The sequence below is a fragment of the Neltuma alba genome, unplaced genomic scaffold (assembly GCF_004799145.2).
Source record: "Neltuma alba isolate B1F8T4 unplaced genomic scaffold, ASM479914v2 tig00010701_pilon, whole genome shotgun sequence".
In the NCBI taxonomy this organism is placed as follows: Eukaryota; Viridiplantae; Streptophyta; class Magnoliopsida; order Fabales; family Fabaceae; genus Neltuma; species Neltuma alba.
In genome coordinates this window covers 323,459-342,348 of record NW_021635537.1, presented here as the reverse complement: position 1 = coordinate 342,348, position 18,890 = coordinate 323,459, and the positions used below count along the sequence as shown (strand labels likewise).

Genomic DNA, 18,890 nt, shown 5'->3' with positions numbered 1-18,890 from the left:
CTTTTACGGATTACGAAGTAAATATATAGAGGAGGTTACTTCGTTTTGCGAAAAAATGATTCTGAAACCTAAATTTTGATTTTGCCAAACATCCCCTAAGTTCTTGCCACCAGCGACGCATCGAAATTTTCTTCGGATAGGTTCCGCCTGTTTTTGTTTTTCGCCATAGATGATTAAAATTGAAACCAAATTGGGATATTTTTAAAATTAACCAACAATAAAATTGAGGTAAAAAATTAACTTATAAAACTTAGGTTGGGGGAAAAAAAATATAAAACTTAAGCAAGGAAACCAAGGCATTTTATTTATATCGTTGTCAAAATAAATTATTATTTGTATCATTTGACTTCATTCAAAAGGAAAAGGGGGTGGGGATCGATTGACATGGATGTCTCTGCCTTTTTATTTTTGGCCACGAGATATATGTGCCTATATTAACATTAAAATTTCAATAAAAATGAGATTAAATAAGTTAAATAAATTATTTAATTATAATTTATATTATATGATCTATATGAAATATTTAAATGTATCATTAGATTATATATTTTTTTGGGTTAATATTAGATTATATGTTTATGATCACATATTATATACTACTTTCTGTTTTCAATATAAAAACTAATTTACTAAATAAATTAGTCAGGCTACTAATTTGTTATGAGTAAATGCTTTTTTTAAATAAACTTGCTGTACTGTTAGCTAAAGCTATCAATTGGTGAAACTCTTAATGTGTATTACTACTATTACTACTATGATAACTTGTAATTCAAAAAAAAAAAAACTACTCTAATAACTACATTAGAAAAATAGCTAAATATGAGAAAGATAAATTATATTAAAGTTTTATATTTAGGATCAATTTAAAAATCAAATTAGTTCTTATATTAAGAATCAAGATAGTATTTGTTTATAATTTAAAAAATTTGGTTTGAAAAAATAATAAATATAAATATTTAAAAAATAATTTATTTAATTTTCTCAATCTTTTTAAATAAATTAACTCGAATATTATATTAAAGATCCAAGTTAGTATAATTGAGAGTTTATCTTAGCAATGGTAAAGTATAAATAACAAAATAACTCTTTAAAAGGACAAAATTATTAGATATCAGTAACTTATTTAAATACTCGTATCAACCACATATTTTTCTATCAACACAACATTATGGTTGGCAAAAAATCAACACAACATTATGGAACCAGAAAAATACAAAAGTGGCACATTATTACATAATAGTAATGATATTTCCTTTTTTTTAGCTGAAAATCTAACTTTATTCTGTTTTGCTACTCCTCCAATCCTTAATATAAGACTCATTTAACTAATTTGATTAGATTAAGAAAATTAGGTAAGTTAGTTCATTATAAGAAATTTGACATGTTTTTCCTAAAATACCATAATTATCTTTCTTAATACCCTATCTTCCTCTTCTACTTGATTATGGTTGAGGGAGTATCCATAAGGGTAATTTAGAGAAAATTGATAAATATGATAAATGGATTTTATATTTAAGATCAAAACCAACTCAACAATTAGATCCTATATTAAAAACAGGAGGAGTATTAAAATTTAAACCACTATGGGCAATTGGCTGGATGAGCACAAAGATATACAAATACTCTCTAATCTTAGATGCAAGACAACTTCACCGTCAAACAAAAAAAAAGAGAAACAAACATTAGATAGTTGCTGAAAATAGTGTTTCTATCAAAGAAAACTAATTGCAGGAAGATCATATGCATCCGCATAATATATTAATGGGTTTATTGTAAGTTTCATTGATTAGAAAATTTATCTCTATATAACATGAAACTTAGAGTTATTAATAATCTAATAATCTATTAATTAATTGATCTATATAAAAGTAAAGTACAAAGTAGAAGTTATTAGTAACAAGGCATCACCTATGAGTAGAAAATATTCTTTTTTTCTTCAAAAAAAAAAAGTCATATTTTTCACCCATTTTCTACCTATGTTTCTAAGCTAGTGTTTGGTTGGGGGGTTTTTGGAAGGGAGAGGAGGAAAGGGAAAGAAAAGAAAAGGAGTAAATGTGTTTGGTTGGGAGTAGGGAGAGGAAGGGAGGGAAAGTAAAAAATTGTCTTTTTCCTCATCCCTCCTCTTCTCTACCGTCCCTCCCAAATTGAGTGGTTTTGAAGAGGAGAAAAATTTTCTGTTATATCTTGACTAAGTTATTCATACTAACTTTTCAATAATTCAATATTTATAATTTTTGATTAATTCAATTAATTCTAAATTATTGCGGAATTTATTGCAATTATCCCAATAATGAGTCTTATTTTTTTCTTTTTTTTTTGTAAAAACCAAAATACCCTTTATCTACAAATATTTTAAATTGAGAAAAATAAATAAAATGATATAACTTCTCTAATCCCGAAAATCATGGTATATACACTGGCCATGATATATGTTCAAAATTTGAAATTTGTATTAATTTGATAGTATTTTTTAAAATTAATTATGCTTGAAATTTAATTTCGGTCAGTCTATTGATGTATTGAAAATAGTATCCTATGCCTTAAATCTAAACTATTGTTTATACCTAAAATATTTATTATTTTTTGTTTATAGATTATTCTGAAAGCTAATTCAAATTATTTTACTTTTGATATTTAGAATTAAAATTTATTTTACAATAAAATAAAACATTAATTTTTAGAAAAACAATCTATGCCTTTTATGAATTAGCTTAATAAAAAAAAATACAAGCTTAAATATATTAGTTGAGATATTTTGTTCATTAGTATTACAAAACTTTAACAATAGAAACTACTCAATTTCTTAATATATTGAATAGTGAACTTATTTTATATGTTATACGATATTTGTCTGTTAGTAATGATCTTAAATACTAAATTTCCTAATTACCATTTTGATAATCAACATATTTTATGTTTTATATTAAATACCTAATTCAATCTTAACTCCATAAGGAATAAGGATTTCAGGAGGGAGCAACTAGTGTGCGTCTCATGTTTGTGCATGGTGGGGGATGGTAATGGGGGATATGACAGTTATTCAATTATCACAGTCATCTAAATACCCATTAATGTTGCCGTGCATACTCCTCCTTTTCCTCTTTCTCATGGATGATGAAGATGACAGGGCTATCTGTTACAAACCACTGGCACAAGATTACATTATAAGTCTTATTTTATTATTCTCCATGGTGGTGGCCATGAGGCTCCATTTTTACATGTAGCTAAGAAGATGACAATAAAGGCTTTGTTGCCTCATTTTCAATTAGGACAGGTTAGCCTTGCTCTTGTTTGAGTTAACTAATTGAATGCTTTTTATTTTTTTTTCTTGATATTCCATTATCATTGTGATTGAATGAGTTAGTCACTAGGTAGGGTGGATAGGCCTATTTAGAAGAAGCATGGGATGCTATGCATGTTATAGAGTTAGTTTCCATTAGTTGTTTTACCTCATTGGCTCATCATCATCATCTCTATCTTGAATATTTATAGATCCACATCCTAACTTTTCAATGCCTTAATGAAGAGGATAGGAGGGAGCTATAGATCCAGATATAGAACACTGTCTTCGAATCTATGGATGGTGAAAAGGAGATGGCATGTTCATCTAGCCTATAGGTTTCTGATTTTTGTTCCATATTTTGTTTTGTTTTGACTCCTCTCTCTCCTCTTTTTTCATTGTTGTAGTTCTTTTTGTCTCAAGTGTTTTTTCATATTTCCTTTCCATTATAATAATCAATTCATGAATTTAGAATATAGTATCCATTTCTCAGAAATTGCATTTTACTCCTTTTGAGGTGATGACCATGATAGTGGTGGAGGAGAAGTTGCTGGGAATTGATAGAAGGAGAGAGGCATAGGTACTATTAAGTTTTTAACAGATAAGAATACTAAGAAGGTTATGCTTGTGATGAGATAGTCAAAAATATTCAAGCATCCACTTGTGTTGTGGAGTAACCTTGGTTCTTACTCTATTTTCATCATACTTTAGCCCTTTTTTTAAAATGAAATTTGAGTATCATTCTATGTCATCCAATTGCTTGGATATTTTAACATTTTAATATGTGAGTACCATATCATTGATTAGCTTGAGATATTGATTTTTTGTATTTATATTATGATTTTGTATTATAATATTCCTTTTAAGAGATTATATGATTTTTGAAGTTTTGTCTTGCATAATTGAATACAATGCTACCAAAGCATATCTAGCATACATTTCAAGTGTTGGTTTGCAACCCTAGGCTATTATTGTAGTTCTTTCCTATATTTCTTCTGCCTTCATAAAATATTTCTTGAATATGAATATTTTAATATTGTTTTGATAGTTTTATATTATTTTCAGTTTATATTATTAGTTCTTGATTTAGAATCTCCTTTTGATTTTTAATAGGAATTACTTATTTGCATGCTATAGAGGCAATTCTCTTTGGATGGGGTGTCTAAGCATGAAGTTATTATCCATGACAATCACTTTCAACTTATGGGAGTACATCTTTGTGTGACTTTCAAAATATTTTAACTCACTAACCATTTTGTCTCTATTGATTCAATCTTTTTAAAATGTTAGATAATAGACTTACATATATTACATATTTCAAAGGCTTATGAATACTTTATTCTTAAATTAAGTTGAAATTATGACTTGAAATAGAAATGTAATATTCAACTAATTATTTTGTGGTGATTCAACTTTTTATCTTATATTAAAAAAAACTACCAATTCGTGCCCGTGCAATGTACTAGTTTAACAAAAAATACTTCAATTAGTTTAAACTGTCTTTTTCATACACATACACAAATGAATGATGATCAGAAAAATGCCTAGTATACATAAGAGGATAAGTTATAAATTCATCCGCTAAGTTTCTACTCAAAAGAACCAGACATCTAAATTTTTTTTTTGGGCTCAATATTATTCCTGAAGGTTTAATATCGTAACAATTTTTGTTCCATACCATTAAAAATATTAATGGTTAATATTATGATTTTAAGGGTCAACATTAGTTTTTTAACAGTACAGGGCCAAAATTGCTACGATTTCAAACTTCCGGGGTAATATTGACCTCAAAAAACCTTTCAAATGCCTAATGCTCCCAATTGAAAACTCTCAAAACTAGGGCTGATGATATGGACTAACTCACGGGTTAGGGGTTAGCTCATAACGGGTCGAGTTGAAAAGTCTTGTTTGAAGGCGGATTAGCTTTTAGCCAACCTTAACCTGTCAAGGTGAGTTAGTGGGTTAACTTGCCAACCCATCAACACTTATTATTATTATTTTTAATTTTTTATTTTTTAATATTTTTTTCTCATACAATATCCAATATAAATAATAAATTATTTGTTTTTTCTTGAAGTATTTGATTGAAAGCACCAAATAAATTATATAAGTTTTTTTAATTTTTTAGATAGGATAATATATAATAATATAATTATAATGATTAACAAATTTTCAAAATAAGGATTAGCCCGTCAAGGGTTGTAGGTCTGGCAATACGGGTTAAAAAAGCTTGTTTACTGGAAGATTGGCTTTTGTTCAATCCTAACCCGCCATTTTTTGCGGGTTGGCGGGTTGGACCCGCACGTTTAACCCATATTACTAACTCTACTCAAGACAAATTTGCACTTTAATCCTAGATAATTTAGGTAGGATCTTTTTGAAGTATTAATCTACCAATAGACTACAGATTTTTGGAACTCTCATGTAACCTGATTTATTGTGCCTTGCAAAACTTTATCCATGACTGTTAATAACTTTTGGCTCAATAGCACATGTATCTTCTGTTAAAAAAGAAGGTTATGAATTTCACCTAGCGAAAATCAGAGGTGTGAGCAGAGCATATGATCTTCAATCCTATGAAAATTAGTAAAGCTCATAAAGATACCCAAGGAAGCTATTGAACTGAATCTCTTAATAAATAATATCTCTACAGAGATGTAATTCATGAAGCATAAATAACATCATGCAGTTTATATAACTGAATCAAAGCCATTACATTTATTTCATACCTTGATTTTTGTCCTTCATTCATTCCTTCTCTGTAAATGAGCAAGGAACTAAAGGAAACTCAAATCAGAAAGCATCATGGCATCTGCTAAAGCACAAATTTTGACTAGTTACCTTAATTGCAAGGAGTGAATGTAGGAATTCCTCCTCTTATCCGGGGGAAAGAAGCTACAGAAAGTGACCATAAATGAAATATGAACTAATGGGAAATGAAGAAATTCAAAAATTTTCATGACAAACTACAATGCTCTGATGAAGAATGGAACTACAATACAACCAACCACCTCTACAAGATCTTTAACACCAAACCCTTCTACCATTTATTAACATGATCCCTAATAAACAACAGATATTCTGTATCAAATTACAACTTTCATCCGATATTAAGGCATGCCCAAGCAGTAAAAAGTGACAGTGCAGATTTACTCCAACAAAAGCACAAGAGAGGCAACTTATATTTGTTCGTAAACACATCACAAAAGTTCATACAGCCATGCCTACTTTTAGCTTGAGCTGGGTAAAAGCTCATGATTATGCCCCTTCACAAAACTGTGAATAACCCAGTTTCGATCAGGCCTTCTTTTAACATGCACGCTTGCTTTGCGATCAGTCTTTGAACGAGATCTTCGACCAGTTGAACTTTCAGCATCTTGCTTGTTCTGTCAGCCGTGTGGTCGATTGAATGATTTGTCATGCTCTCTTTCTGTTCCATACCTGAAACCGTCAACAGGAATTCAGGGCATCATTTCGGTGATAGATGCTAGCATGTGTGAGCGTGCCGCATCAAACATATGTCAAGCCAAAAAACAAAAGAAACGACCAGTTACAACAAAAGTTAAAACTAGATATATATGAACATATGACTAAAAAGAAATGTGAAATTGACATCAGTAAAAACACAAGTAACGCAATCTTGGAGTAGAGTGACTAACCTTCTTTTATCATTTCAAGAGACCTTGATGAACAATTTGTCAATCAGATTCTTTGCCTCATCATTCTCACCTTTTTCTAAAAGAGGTATAATAATTGTTTCAAAAGTTACAAAATCAGGCGAGCACCCATTCTCTTGCATTTTATAAAGCAAGGCCTTTGCCTCATCATACAAACGCGCTTTACAAAGTCCTTTGATCATAGTAGTATATGCTTGGACATTTAAAGGATGACCATTAACCAAAAGATGTTGGAAAATCTGTCGTGCATCGTTTAATCTGTTGCCCTCACACAAACCATCAATAAGTATGGTATATGTGTAAGTATTAGGCTGAATTCCTTGTTTAACAATTTGCCTGAATAATGAAATTGCCTGGTCAAGATGGTGACTTTTGCACAATCCGTCTAACAAGGTACTATAGAATACTATATTTGGGGCACAACCTCTATCATGCATCTCATAAATAATATCTTGCACATCAGAGATTCTACCTGACTTGAACAAACCATCAACAAGGGAGCTGTAAGTGACAATATTGGGAATAAAGCTTTTATGGCGTATTTCTTTAAAGAGATTCATGGCCTCATCAACCATCTTCATTTTACAGAGTCCATTAATTAAAATGTTATAGCTAATAACACAAGGAGCCAAACCACTTTCAACCATCTTGTTGAACAGTTTTTTTGACTCAAAAACATTATTAATCAAACAGTACCCATCCATTAAACTGTTATAAGTAAAATCATTAGGTTTTTCACCGCACTTCATCATCGTGGCAACGATAGCCTCAGCTTTAGTCATACTTCTTTTCTTACAAAATGCATCGACCAATATATTAAAAGTACACACATCAGGGTTAATGTCTTTAAGTCTCATTTCATTAAACAATTTTGCTGCTTCTGACCATTTATCCAGGACACAAAAACCGCTTATGAGAGAGTTGTAGGTCACAACATTAGGAGATATTCCATGATCAATCATTTCATGAAATAAATCATAGGCTTCAGCTATGAGCCTTTCTCTGCAAAAGCCATCAATAATTGTATTATAAGAAACTAAATTAGGCTTAACGGGCCCTCTCCCCATGTTTTGGAGTAATTTAACAGCAGCCCTTGTTTTTCCAATCTTGCATAGTCCATTCATCAGTGTGTTGTAGCTAACAACATTTAAGTGGAAACCTTTTGCTGTCAGATCATCATGAAAATCTAATGCCCTCCCAACGTCATCATTGATGCAAAGGCCCTTCATTAGTGTGGTCAAAGAAATCGTATCTGGCTGACAGCCCATCTTAAGAATCTTGCCTAAGGCAGAGAAACCAAAAGTCATTTGACCCAAATGGCAGTAACAATTAATCAAGATGTTCAGCGTAACCAGAGATGGCGTGAATCCCTTAGATTCCGCTTGTGCAAAAAGGGAGACAGCTGTAGGATATTGTTTCAACCTCGCAACATATCCTAAGATCTTAGTGATTTGGAATATAGAGGGTGGGGGGCGCACACGAAGCAGGCGATTAAAAGAAGAGACAGCCTCTTCAATATTCTGAGGATTTGTGGAATTGGAATGTAAACAGAGGCAGGCAGTTAGGGCATGTGAAGGAGAAATAAGGAAGGGAGACGTAGACGCGGAAGAAAACGAAGGAAATCGGCAGAAGACATACCGTGACGGAGCTCTGCAACATGACATCTTTAGTTGCATTCAGAAATTTAGATCCTCCAACAAAGAATTCAACGCAGAATTGGACGAGGAAGACGAAGGCTTTCTTGCCACCACAGACGCACCGAAATTTTCTTCGGATAGGTTTAGTTTTAGCTTTTCGAGACACTAATAATGCCAAATAAAAAAAGAATCAGTAAGGAAATTATTTTAATTCTAAGTAATTTTTTCGCTAGCCTAAGTTTTACAGTTTTTTTTTTCGCCATCTAAATTTTATAAGTTAATTTTTTACCTCAATTTATTATAGGGTAATTTTAAGAATTTTCCAATTGGGTTTCAATTTTGATCATATTTATATATGAGAATTATTATTTTTAATTTATTTATCACTTTTAAAAGAAGCAAGGAAAGCAAGGCATTTTTATTATTTATATCGTTGTAAAAAAAAAGTACTATTTGTATCATTTTGACTTCATTCAAAAAGAAAAAGGGGGTGGGGGTCTATTTTTTTTGATAAACTGGAACTACAAACGTAAGGCTATATTACAGTATGGTGTCCGATAATGGCATTAATAGTATCCCTGCTCATGATTTGCAAACCCATGGCTCCATTGAGTGCTATTTTGGCGAGAGAGTCCGCTGTTACGTTATCAGCTCTGCTTATCACTTGGAAACCCAGTTCCCAGTTCCATTTCATCATTTCCTGAACCTCGTGGATGCTTTGCCCGTCCTTATGAAGGAGGTGATCTCCTTTTAGAAGAGTTTCAATAACTTCGGATGAATCACAGCGCAAGACTACTTTCCGAAATCCCAAGTCCCAAGCACGTTTCATTCCCATCAAGCAAGCCCAGATTTCTGCCGTAACATGGTCCCCTTGATCTAGCTTCAGCATGAAACCTTCACAGATTTCTACATCAGCTCGCTTGATAATGCCACCACACGCTGCTCTGCCGGTATGAGCCGAGAATGCTCCATCGACCTCCACTACGCAAGCGTCTTTAGGGATGCCATCAGTGAGTTTAGTTGAGTTTTGCTGTGGTGCATTCATTCTAACCCCTTGAAGTTTGTTGGCTGAGTTTCTCATGCACTTCAAGATCGCAGCAGCTCTTTTTGGAACAGAGTTGAGATCAGCATTATTCTTCGAATGCGTTAGTTCATTTCTTGCTTTCCATATCAGCCAACATATAACAATAAATAAGTCTTTCCAGTCCTCATCCATTTTCCCAGCGTTGTTCCTCATGTTGAACTGGATCCATTCTTGCAGGTCGCAAGAGAAGAAAAAAGGTATGTGTTGGGGCTTGAGAATAGTTGCCCAGACTTTAGAAACGACTGGGCAGTCCCTAAGTACATGTATCTCTGCTTCTATATTGGCATGGCATCTGTCACATAACCCGGTTTCATGAAGTCCTTTCCTAAATTTGCGTTTGTTGGTAAGGATGCGTTCATGGTATAGCAGCCAAGCAAATGACTTGCACCGTTGGGGGACTTTTAACTTCCAGATTTTATTCCAGTTTGCAGTCGGCTCTTCACACTGTGGGTTAAGTGTTTTGTAGGCAGATCTCGTAGTAAAGGATCCACTCTTCTCCCATTTCCATCTCGCCACTTCATTGCCTAGGGTGTCCTTAGTTACTTGAATACTCTCCATGACGTGCTTCCAGTTATTTTTTATGCCCCTCCAAGTATTCGATCCAGGCTTCTTGATGTTAATTTGGGGTATGAGATCATTGCCACACCCATATTTGCTTCTAATAACTCTTGTCCAGAGGGAGTCTCTTTTAGTAACAAGACCCCATCCTAATTTCATCATGAAGGCTCTATTTTGCTGCTTTATGTGTCTCATGCCTAATCCTCCATTCTGTTTTTCGGTGCAAACTTGATCCCAGGAGACTAGATGCATTCTTTGTTTCCCTTCAGTAGAGCCCCACAGGAAGTCACGTGCCTTTTTCTCTATCTTATTGCAAGTGTCATCCGGTAAATAAGCTGTCTGCATAGCATGGTTGGGCATTGCACTAATGACAGACTTCACAAGGGTGTCACGCCCGGCGAAGGAGAGGCTATTGATCTTCCAATTGCTGAGACGGCTATTGACTTTGTCAATGATGAAGTTATAAGTATCCTTAGACACTCGATCATGGTGGAGGGGGACTCCCAAGTATTTCCCAAGGTTTGCTGTTTGGCTGAACCCAAGCTTCGTACTGAGTTGAGAAGCTCGGTTATGGTTGACATTTTGGGAGAAGAAGATCTTGGTTTTATCATGGTTAACTTTCTGCCCCGAGGCCTCACAAAATTGAGTTAAGCAACTTCTAATCACGTCTACTTGTTCTAAACTAGCCTCTGCAAAGATCAACAAATCGTCAGCAAAAAATAAATGAGAAATGGGGGGGCCAGTTTTACCTAGTTTAACGGGCTTCCAATTTCCTGCATACATTTCGTTCTGAATGATATGGGCAAGCTTCTCCATGCAAATTACGAACAAGTAGGGAGAGAGCGGGTCTCCTTGCCTAAGGCCTCTGGAGGGCCTGAACTTGTCAGCTTTGTCTCCTTCCCAGAGGATTTGCATTGAAGGATAGGAAATGCATGCAGATATAACCTTGGTGATGGTCTCCGGCATTCCTAGTTCCACCAGACATTTCGTAACAAAGCTCCACTTGATGCGATCATAGGCTTTCTCTAGATCAATCTTGATGGCCATGTACCCTTTCTTTCCCTTCATATTGCGCATTGAGTGGATAACCTCTTGGGCAACAATAATATTATCTGAACTTGTGCGTCCGGGGACAAAGCTGCATTGGTTAGGAGAGATAATATTTGGAAGAAAGCTCTTCATCCTGTTCACCACAACTTTAGAGATAATTTTATAAATGACATTACATAGGCTTATAGGTCGAAAGTCTCTAATTGTTTCAGGATGGTCCTTCTTAGGAATAAGAACAATAAAGGTGTGATTTATAGAATCAATAAGAGAAGTATCCATAAAAGCTTGTTTGACCAACCTGTTGACCGAAATCCCAACTATTTTCCATTGGCTTTGATAGAAGAGAGCATTAAGGCCATCGGGGCCTGGGGACTTAAGAGCCCCCATAGCAAAGAGGGCAGATTTAATTTCTTCATTGCAAACATCTTTTCTAAGATTCTCAATTTGGACATTATTAAGAGTAGGGTAGGAAACATTACCAGAATGGAGAGGAATTTCACTACCATCATCACTGAATAGATTCTTGAAGAAGCTTGTGGCAATTTGTTTGATGGTGCTTGTGTCGTCCTTCCACTCCCCATTTTCTTGCTGGATTGCTTCAATTTTATTTCTTCTTCTTCGCTCGTTGGCTCTATTATGAAAGAACTTGGAGTTTTTGTCGCCAAGTGTGTACCACTCGCATTTGGCTTTTTGAGCCCATAGCAGGTCTTCTTGCAGGATCACTTCCTCCAATTCGAGCCACAATTGGTGTTGGAGTTGCTCAAGGGACGAAGTACTGCCATAGGAAGATATGGTTCTTGAAATTCCTTCCAATCTCCCCATCAAGTGACTCTTCTTGCGACCCAAGTGGCCAAAAGTGTGCTTGTTCCAGTCAATGAGTTTATCAGTAAAGTATCTAATACTATCAATCCAATTACCTTTATCTTCCCATTTTTCTTTGACAAACCTGCTAAAATCATCATGTAGCACCCAAGGAGCGTTAAAGCGAAAAGGGCGAGCATTAGCATGGTGAGGATTCATACCTGGCCTTAATTGGAGCAGCAGTGGGCGATGGTTCGACTTAAACCAAGGGAGGTGCTTCACTACTGCATCAAGGAGAGTAGAATGAGCCTTAGCATTACATAAAACTCGATCGATTCTACTGTGACATCCTTCTCTTTTCCATGTGAAGAAGGGGCCTGCAAAGCCCATGTCAGAGAGCTCCATGTCCTCTACCCACTTGAAGAATTCTCGGTCAACAGGGGTCGTTCTCACAGCTAAGGAACGACGTTCATTTGAGAAGAGGGTTGCATTAAAATCTCCTCCTATGAACCATGGCCATTCATTTCCTGGGTTTATTCTTTCCAGTTGGGCCCCAAGAGTTCGGCGCTCAATAGCGTTGGGATAGGCATAGACTGCTGTAATGAACATCTTATCGCTGCCACGATCTATTATAGCATGAATATATTGTTCATTAGCTTCCACAATAGATACAGTAAAATCTTCATTATTCCAGAGGACCCATATACCTCCTCGAAAGCCTCTTGCATCAACAATTTTGCAGAAGTTAAAACCCAGTTTTTTGCTGATATCTCTTGCTTTTTCTCCACTGGTTTTAGTTTCGAACAAGGCGCAAAAGTCGATATTATATCGTTTTTTGATTTCCTTCATGAGTCCAGGGAACAATTTGGACCCAGTGCCCCTGCAATTCCAGAAGATATAGTTCATGGGGTACCGAATGGAGGGGTATTCTTGCTTATAGGCCCCAGTGAGTGAGAAAGATTTTCTTGTTGCTCGTGGATTTGTGCCATTTTTAGATCAACAGTGAGCTCTTGCATAGCGTTCTTATCCGCGTTGTCATTTACGCATGCGCTTTTCGATTTTGGAGTCGACGCCATGCCCTGTTCCATGATAGTATCATCATGCACGTTCTTACTGAACTGTTCTGAAGGATTCAGATTATCTACTACAATTGGACCATTGTCATTTAGGTCCATTAAGGCTTCAAACGGATTGTGTGCCTGCCAAAAGTTAGCTTTAGGTGACGAGATGCCATGGATCTGCGAGTTAGTGTGCGCGCCGCCAGGAGGGGTACTTTCTTTCTTGCCATTCGTCTTGTTTTTGGATTGGTTATTCAATTTCACTGGGACCCACTTGAAGTTGCTTTGTGATTCCTTCCCAGTTTGACAAGTTTGACCATTGGTTTCTTTCCCAAATTGGCGGGAATGTTTGGTGCTCATTGGAGAGAATCTAATTGTATCTTGCTGATTTGGTATTCCCATATTTCTTGTTCCACAAAGGTCGCGCAGCTGTGATGATCTCTGGGGATTTTGCTGATTATTTTCTTGATGATTAATGCCAGATCCGAATCTGTTGTAGTTTCCTTTTTTGCTTCCTTTCGACCGTTGGACAATATTCCAAGCTCCAAGCCCCTCCGTCTGTGGCTGTTTCTCTTTTCCGGTGTATTCTCCGGCAGTCGCCAAGTCACAGGGGCGTTTTGGGATTCCGCTTTCCGACACGTTATGCACGTTCACTTTGGGAAGAGCTAGGGGTTCCTTTGGGACATCATTTAAGTCGACGTTGATTTTTCTGACGTCCTTAGTCGAGCCATGATCTCCGTGAGTTGAGGTGGTGGCGTTCTCGTTCGCCATATTGCATCTGTCCGGACATGCATCTTTGTGGTGTCCGTATTTACCGCAATGAAAGCAGATTAGGTGAAGACCTTCGTAGCCCAGGATACGTCTCTTCCCGAATACATTAATGGCTGACTTGAGTTTTTTCTTGAGGTCCAGTTCAACGCATATACGAGCAAACCTACCTCTCTCACTTGTATGTGTGATCATATCAATTTTCAGCGTCCTTCCAATCAGTTTTCCGATCATTCGTAGGCTCTCTATATTGAAGAATTCTAATGGGAGTAGTGGTATACGAATCCACACAGCAATCTTTTTCTGAGTCTCGGCTTCCCACGGATCGAAATTCGGTCTCCATCTTTGGACGATGAGGTAGTGGTCGGCGATCATCCACGGTCCTCCTTGATAGATACTATTCATGTCATCTTCATCGTCGAAGGATACCACATAAAATCCATTGTCTAGATCTCTTGTCTGATAGGAATGCGTGGTCTTCCACAAACGTGCCAGGTTGGATTTCATTAACCAGAGGGGTATGGTCTTCCCAAGGAGTTTGATAATAAGCGATTTCCGCCATGGTGCACACCACCGTTCGTAGTCCTCCCTGGGCACCTTGAGCGTTGGGCAGTCTTCGTCAGTTTCCTAGAATGGTCTTGCCCATTTCTTCTCCGATGAAATAGCTCTTGATGCTGTCGAGGTAGTCATTCCATGCATCTTCGAACACTTTGCTACCCTTATATCACTTGAAACTGCCACCTGTTCAGTGCCAACCAGCTTATCCTTAAAGGATTCAGTCGTCGCTTGACTCTTTTCCGTCTCCAGATTTTCCTCAATGTCGTTACCCACTTTTTGTATTTTTTCCGGCGCCGTTTGGTCAGGTCCCCCTCTTCCGACGCTCCACCCCTTCCACCGCTTTCAGAGAGAACGCTCGTAGCCATTCGTACTTTCTCCTTAAAAGAATCAGGGGGTGGGGGTCTATTGACCCATCTATTTTGTTTTTGTAATTTTTGGCCACCAGATATATGTGTCCATACTAACATTAAAATGTCAATCAAAAGTGACATTGAATAAGTTTAAATAAATTATAATTAAATAACTTATATTATATCATCATATGAAATATTTGAGTGTATCATTAAATTATATATTTACAATCATATATTATATACTACTTTCAATTCTTAATGTAAAATATAGTTTACTAAAGAAATTAGTTATATTAGTTATTTGTAATAAATAGATGTTACCTTTTTTAAACTTCCTAATCAGGTATATTAGCTAAAGCTACCAATTGGTGAAATTTTTAACATGTGCAACTACTATAATAATTATATTGAAAATAATAAATAAATATGATAGATAAAATAGATTGGAGTCTTATATTAACAATCAGATGTAGTACTTGTTTATAATTTAAGAAAATTAGTTTGGAAAAAAATAATAAGTATAAATTTTTAAAATAATTTATTTAATTTTTTAATCTTTCTAAATAAGTTAACCCAAATATTATATTAAAGATCCAAGTTATTATGAATAACAATAGAGTCAACTATAAATAACAAAATAACTCTTTAGAAGGAGAAAATTATTAGATATCAGTAGCTTATTTAAATGCTTGTATCAGCCTCATATATTTTTTTATCAACACAACACTATGGAACCAGAAAAATACAAAAGTGACACATTATTATAAAATAGTATGATTTTTTTTACATTAAAATCTAACTTTATTCTTTTTTGCTATTAAAATTTAAATGAATATGGGCAATTGGGTGAGTGAGGACAAAGGGATACAAATGCTCTCTAACCGTAGACGTAAGACAATTTCACAGTCCAAAAAAAAAAAAAGATAGTTTCTGAAAACAGTGTTTCTATCAAAATAGCCAATCTCGTAATGTTAACTATTTTTTTTCTAAATTTATCCTTTTTTTAATAACGTAAGCTACAGAATAGTTTTGGAAACTCTATCATTATATAGTTAATAATGATAAAATTGGAAAGAAGTAACATTTTCAGAAAAAATAACAAAAACAATTTTAAAAAATTTAAGATGAATCACACAAAATTCTGTTAAACTTTAAATAAAATACAAATAAAATTCTCAACCTTTAAAACTAATTAAAAAAACCCTCCTAATCATTAATTATATGCTCTCTTAAATTTTATTTTCGTACGTATACACCATCAAATTCTGAGTCATGTGCAAATAATTTTTTAAAATTTTAAGTTCACTGCAGACAAGTTGCAAACAAAACTAATAGCAGGAAGATCATATGCATCCACATAATATATTAGTGGGTATATTGTAAGTTTCATTGACTAGAAAATTTATCTGTAGACAATATAAATTTAGAGTTATTAATAATTTAACATAAAATGCTTGAATTAGTTTAAACTGCCTTTTTCACAGACATACACAAGTGAATGATGATTAGAAAAACGCCTACTATATATAACATGGTTAAGGTATAAACTTGTTAACTAAGTTTTTATTTAGGAGTACCAGACACCTAAAATTTTTTTTTGGGTTCAATGTTATCCCAGAAGATTAAATATTATAATAATTTTTGTCCCATACCGTTAAAAATATTAACAGTCAATGTTATTATTTTAAGTGTCAACAGTAATTTTTTTAAAAGCACAACTCAACATTGTTACGATTTCAAACTTTTGGAGTAATATTAAACTAGAAAAAAAACCTTTCAAATGCCTAATGCTTATGAGTGAAAATTCTCAAGACAAATTTTCACCTTAACTCTATATAATTTAGGTAAGATCTTTTTGAAGTATTAATCCACCAATAGACTACAGATTTTTGGAACTCTAATGTGACCTGATTTATTGTGCCTTGCAAAACCTATCCATGACTACGGGTGTGTTTGGATGAAACCAAACCATGGTTTGGAAAAGTGATTCTGGAGAATAGATTCTGAGAAGAATAGATTCTGGAAAGAATAGATTTTATGAAAAAGTGATTTTGAGAAGTGAGAGTGTTTGGATAGTTGTTATCAGAAGCACTTTTATATATACAATTACTAAAAAAAGAAATAAGTTAATATGATAATTACAGAAAAAATAGATTTTATTATATATTTTAATTTAGAGGAATAAAATTGTTAATAATATATTTTTTATTAACATAATTAATAATACATAAAATAATATAATTAAAAATAATTAATATGTATATATATTTATAAAATATAAGATTAAATATGTTTATAAAAAAATATATTTATAAAAAAAACAAAATACATATCCTATAGGCTCTCACACTCTCCCTTTTTTCTCCAAAGCAAAAAAATTTTGCTTTTTCCAAAACCATGGTTTGGCCCAAAACTATGGTTTTGGTTTTTGAGGGGGTGTTTGGATAGCATTTTGTGCAAACCATGGTTTGGGCTTCCAAACCATGGTTTGCAAGTGCATCCAAACGGTGCCTACTAATAACTTTATGGCTCAATAGCACATGTATCTTCTTTTATAAAGAAGGTTATGAATTTTATTTGCTCGAGCGGCAAAAATGACAGGTGTGCGCAGAGCATATGATCTTCAATCCTATAAAAGTTAGTAAAGCTCATAAAGATACTCAAGGAAGCTATTGAACTGAATCTCTTAATAAATATCTCTTAAGAGATGTAATTCACAAAGCATAAATAGCATCATGTAGTTTATATAACTGAATCAAAGCCATTACATTTATATCATGCCTTGATTTTTGTCCTTCATTCATTCCTTCTCTGTAAATGAGCAAGGAACTAAAGGAAACTCAAATCAGAAAGTATCATAGCGTCTGCTAATGCACAAATTTTGACTATTTATCTTAATTGCAAGGAGTGTATGTAGGAATTCCTCCTTTTAACTGGGAGGAAAGAAGCCAAAGAAAGTGACGATAATGAAACATGAACTAATGGAAAATGAAAAAACATTTGAAAATTTTCATGACAAACTACAATACTCTCATTATAACTTAACATGCAGCCTAAAGAATCAGAACTACAATACAACCAACCACCTCTACAAGATCTTTTAACACCAAACCCTTCTACCATTTATTAACATGATCCGTAATAAACAACAAATATTCTGTATCAAGTTACAACTTTCATCTGATATTAAGGCACGCCCAACCAGTAAAAATTGATAGTGCAGATTTACTCCAACAAAATTGCAAGAGAGGCAACTTATATTTGTTCGTAGCATAGATTATATCAGAAGAAACCACATCACAAAAGTTCATATAGTCATGCCTAGTTTTAGCTTGAGCTGGCAAGAAGCTCATGATTATGCTCCTTCACAAAACTGTGAACTACCCATTTTCCATCAGGCCTTCTTTTTACATGCACGCTTGCCTTGCAATCAGTCTTTGAACAAGATCTTCGACCAGTTGAACTTTCAGCATCTTGCTTGTTCTGTCAGACATGCGGTCGATTGAATGATTTGCCATGCTCTCTTTCTGTTCCATACCTGAAACTAAGCAACTAAAGGTAAGAGAGGAGAGGAATTACTAGGGTGAGGTACGTTTGGTGCTCTATCTGACGGATATATACTATAGAGAGGACAGGAATTCAAGGCATCATTTCGGTGATAGATTGTATTTCTCTTTTCTTGTACAAATGCCCATTACACTTCAGGTGCTTGTTATAATGTTGTGTCTTTTCTTTTCTGTTGGCCAACCATTTTTCTGTATGTATCTCATAACAGGTTTATATATAAGATCCTTACTTGATCATGTGATATCATCAATCAAATTATTGTCGACAATTTTATTCCTTTATTGGTCCCATTTTTTTTATGACATAATATATCGAGATCTCTTTATTGCTTCTAGATACTTAAACCTCTTTAGGGGTCAAAGAGTTATGTCTTAACATCTTTTGCAATTTATGCCTCTTTAGTATGATTATCATGATCATTTGTTCCTTTTTTTTTTTGGAACCGTTCATAATCTCATGCTTTTAGCATGTCTTCAAGAATAGGAGCATTTTTTGCTAA

The 18,890-nt window shown here is 34.3% G+C and overlaps 2 protein-coding genes across 3 annotated transcripts in view; both read right to left on the bottom strand.

The window, feature by feature from the left end:
* Positions 1 to 8,705, bottom strand: part of LOC114758458 (putative pentatricopeptide repeat-containing protein At1g12700, mitochondrial) — a 38,577-nt gene extending 29,872 nt beyond the window's left edge. Inside the window, exons 1-2 of one of the 2 annotated variants that reach the window (XM_028947499.1) lie at positions 6,940 to 8,705; positions 6,530 to 6,721 (exon numbers count right to left, since the gene is read on the bottom strand). In XM_028947499.1, coding sequence (XP_028803332.1) covers positions 6,954 to 8,633 — 1,680 coding nt within the window. In that variant the 5' untranslated portion in view covers positions 8,634 to 8,705 and the 3' untranslated portion in view covers positions 6,530 to 6,721; positions 6,940 to 6,953. Of the gene's footprint in view, positions 1 to 6,529; positions 6,722 to 6,939 lie in introns of those variants that run through there. The other variant, XM_028947500.1, reaches the window with a different exon arrangement.
* Positions 1 to 18,890, bottom strand: part of LOC114758457 (pentatricopeptide repeat-containing protein At1g62670, mitochondrial-like) — a 53,752-nt gene that overhangs the window by 26,404 nt on the left and 8,458 nt on the right. The window lies entirely within an intron of this gene.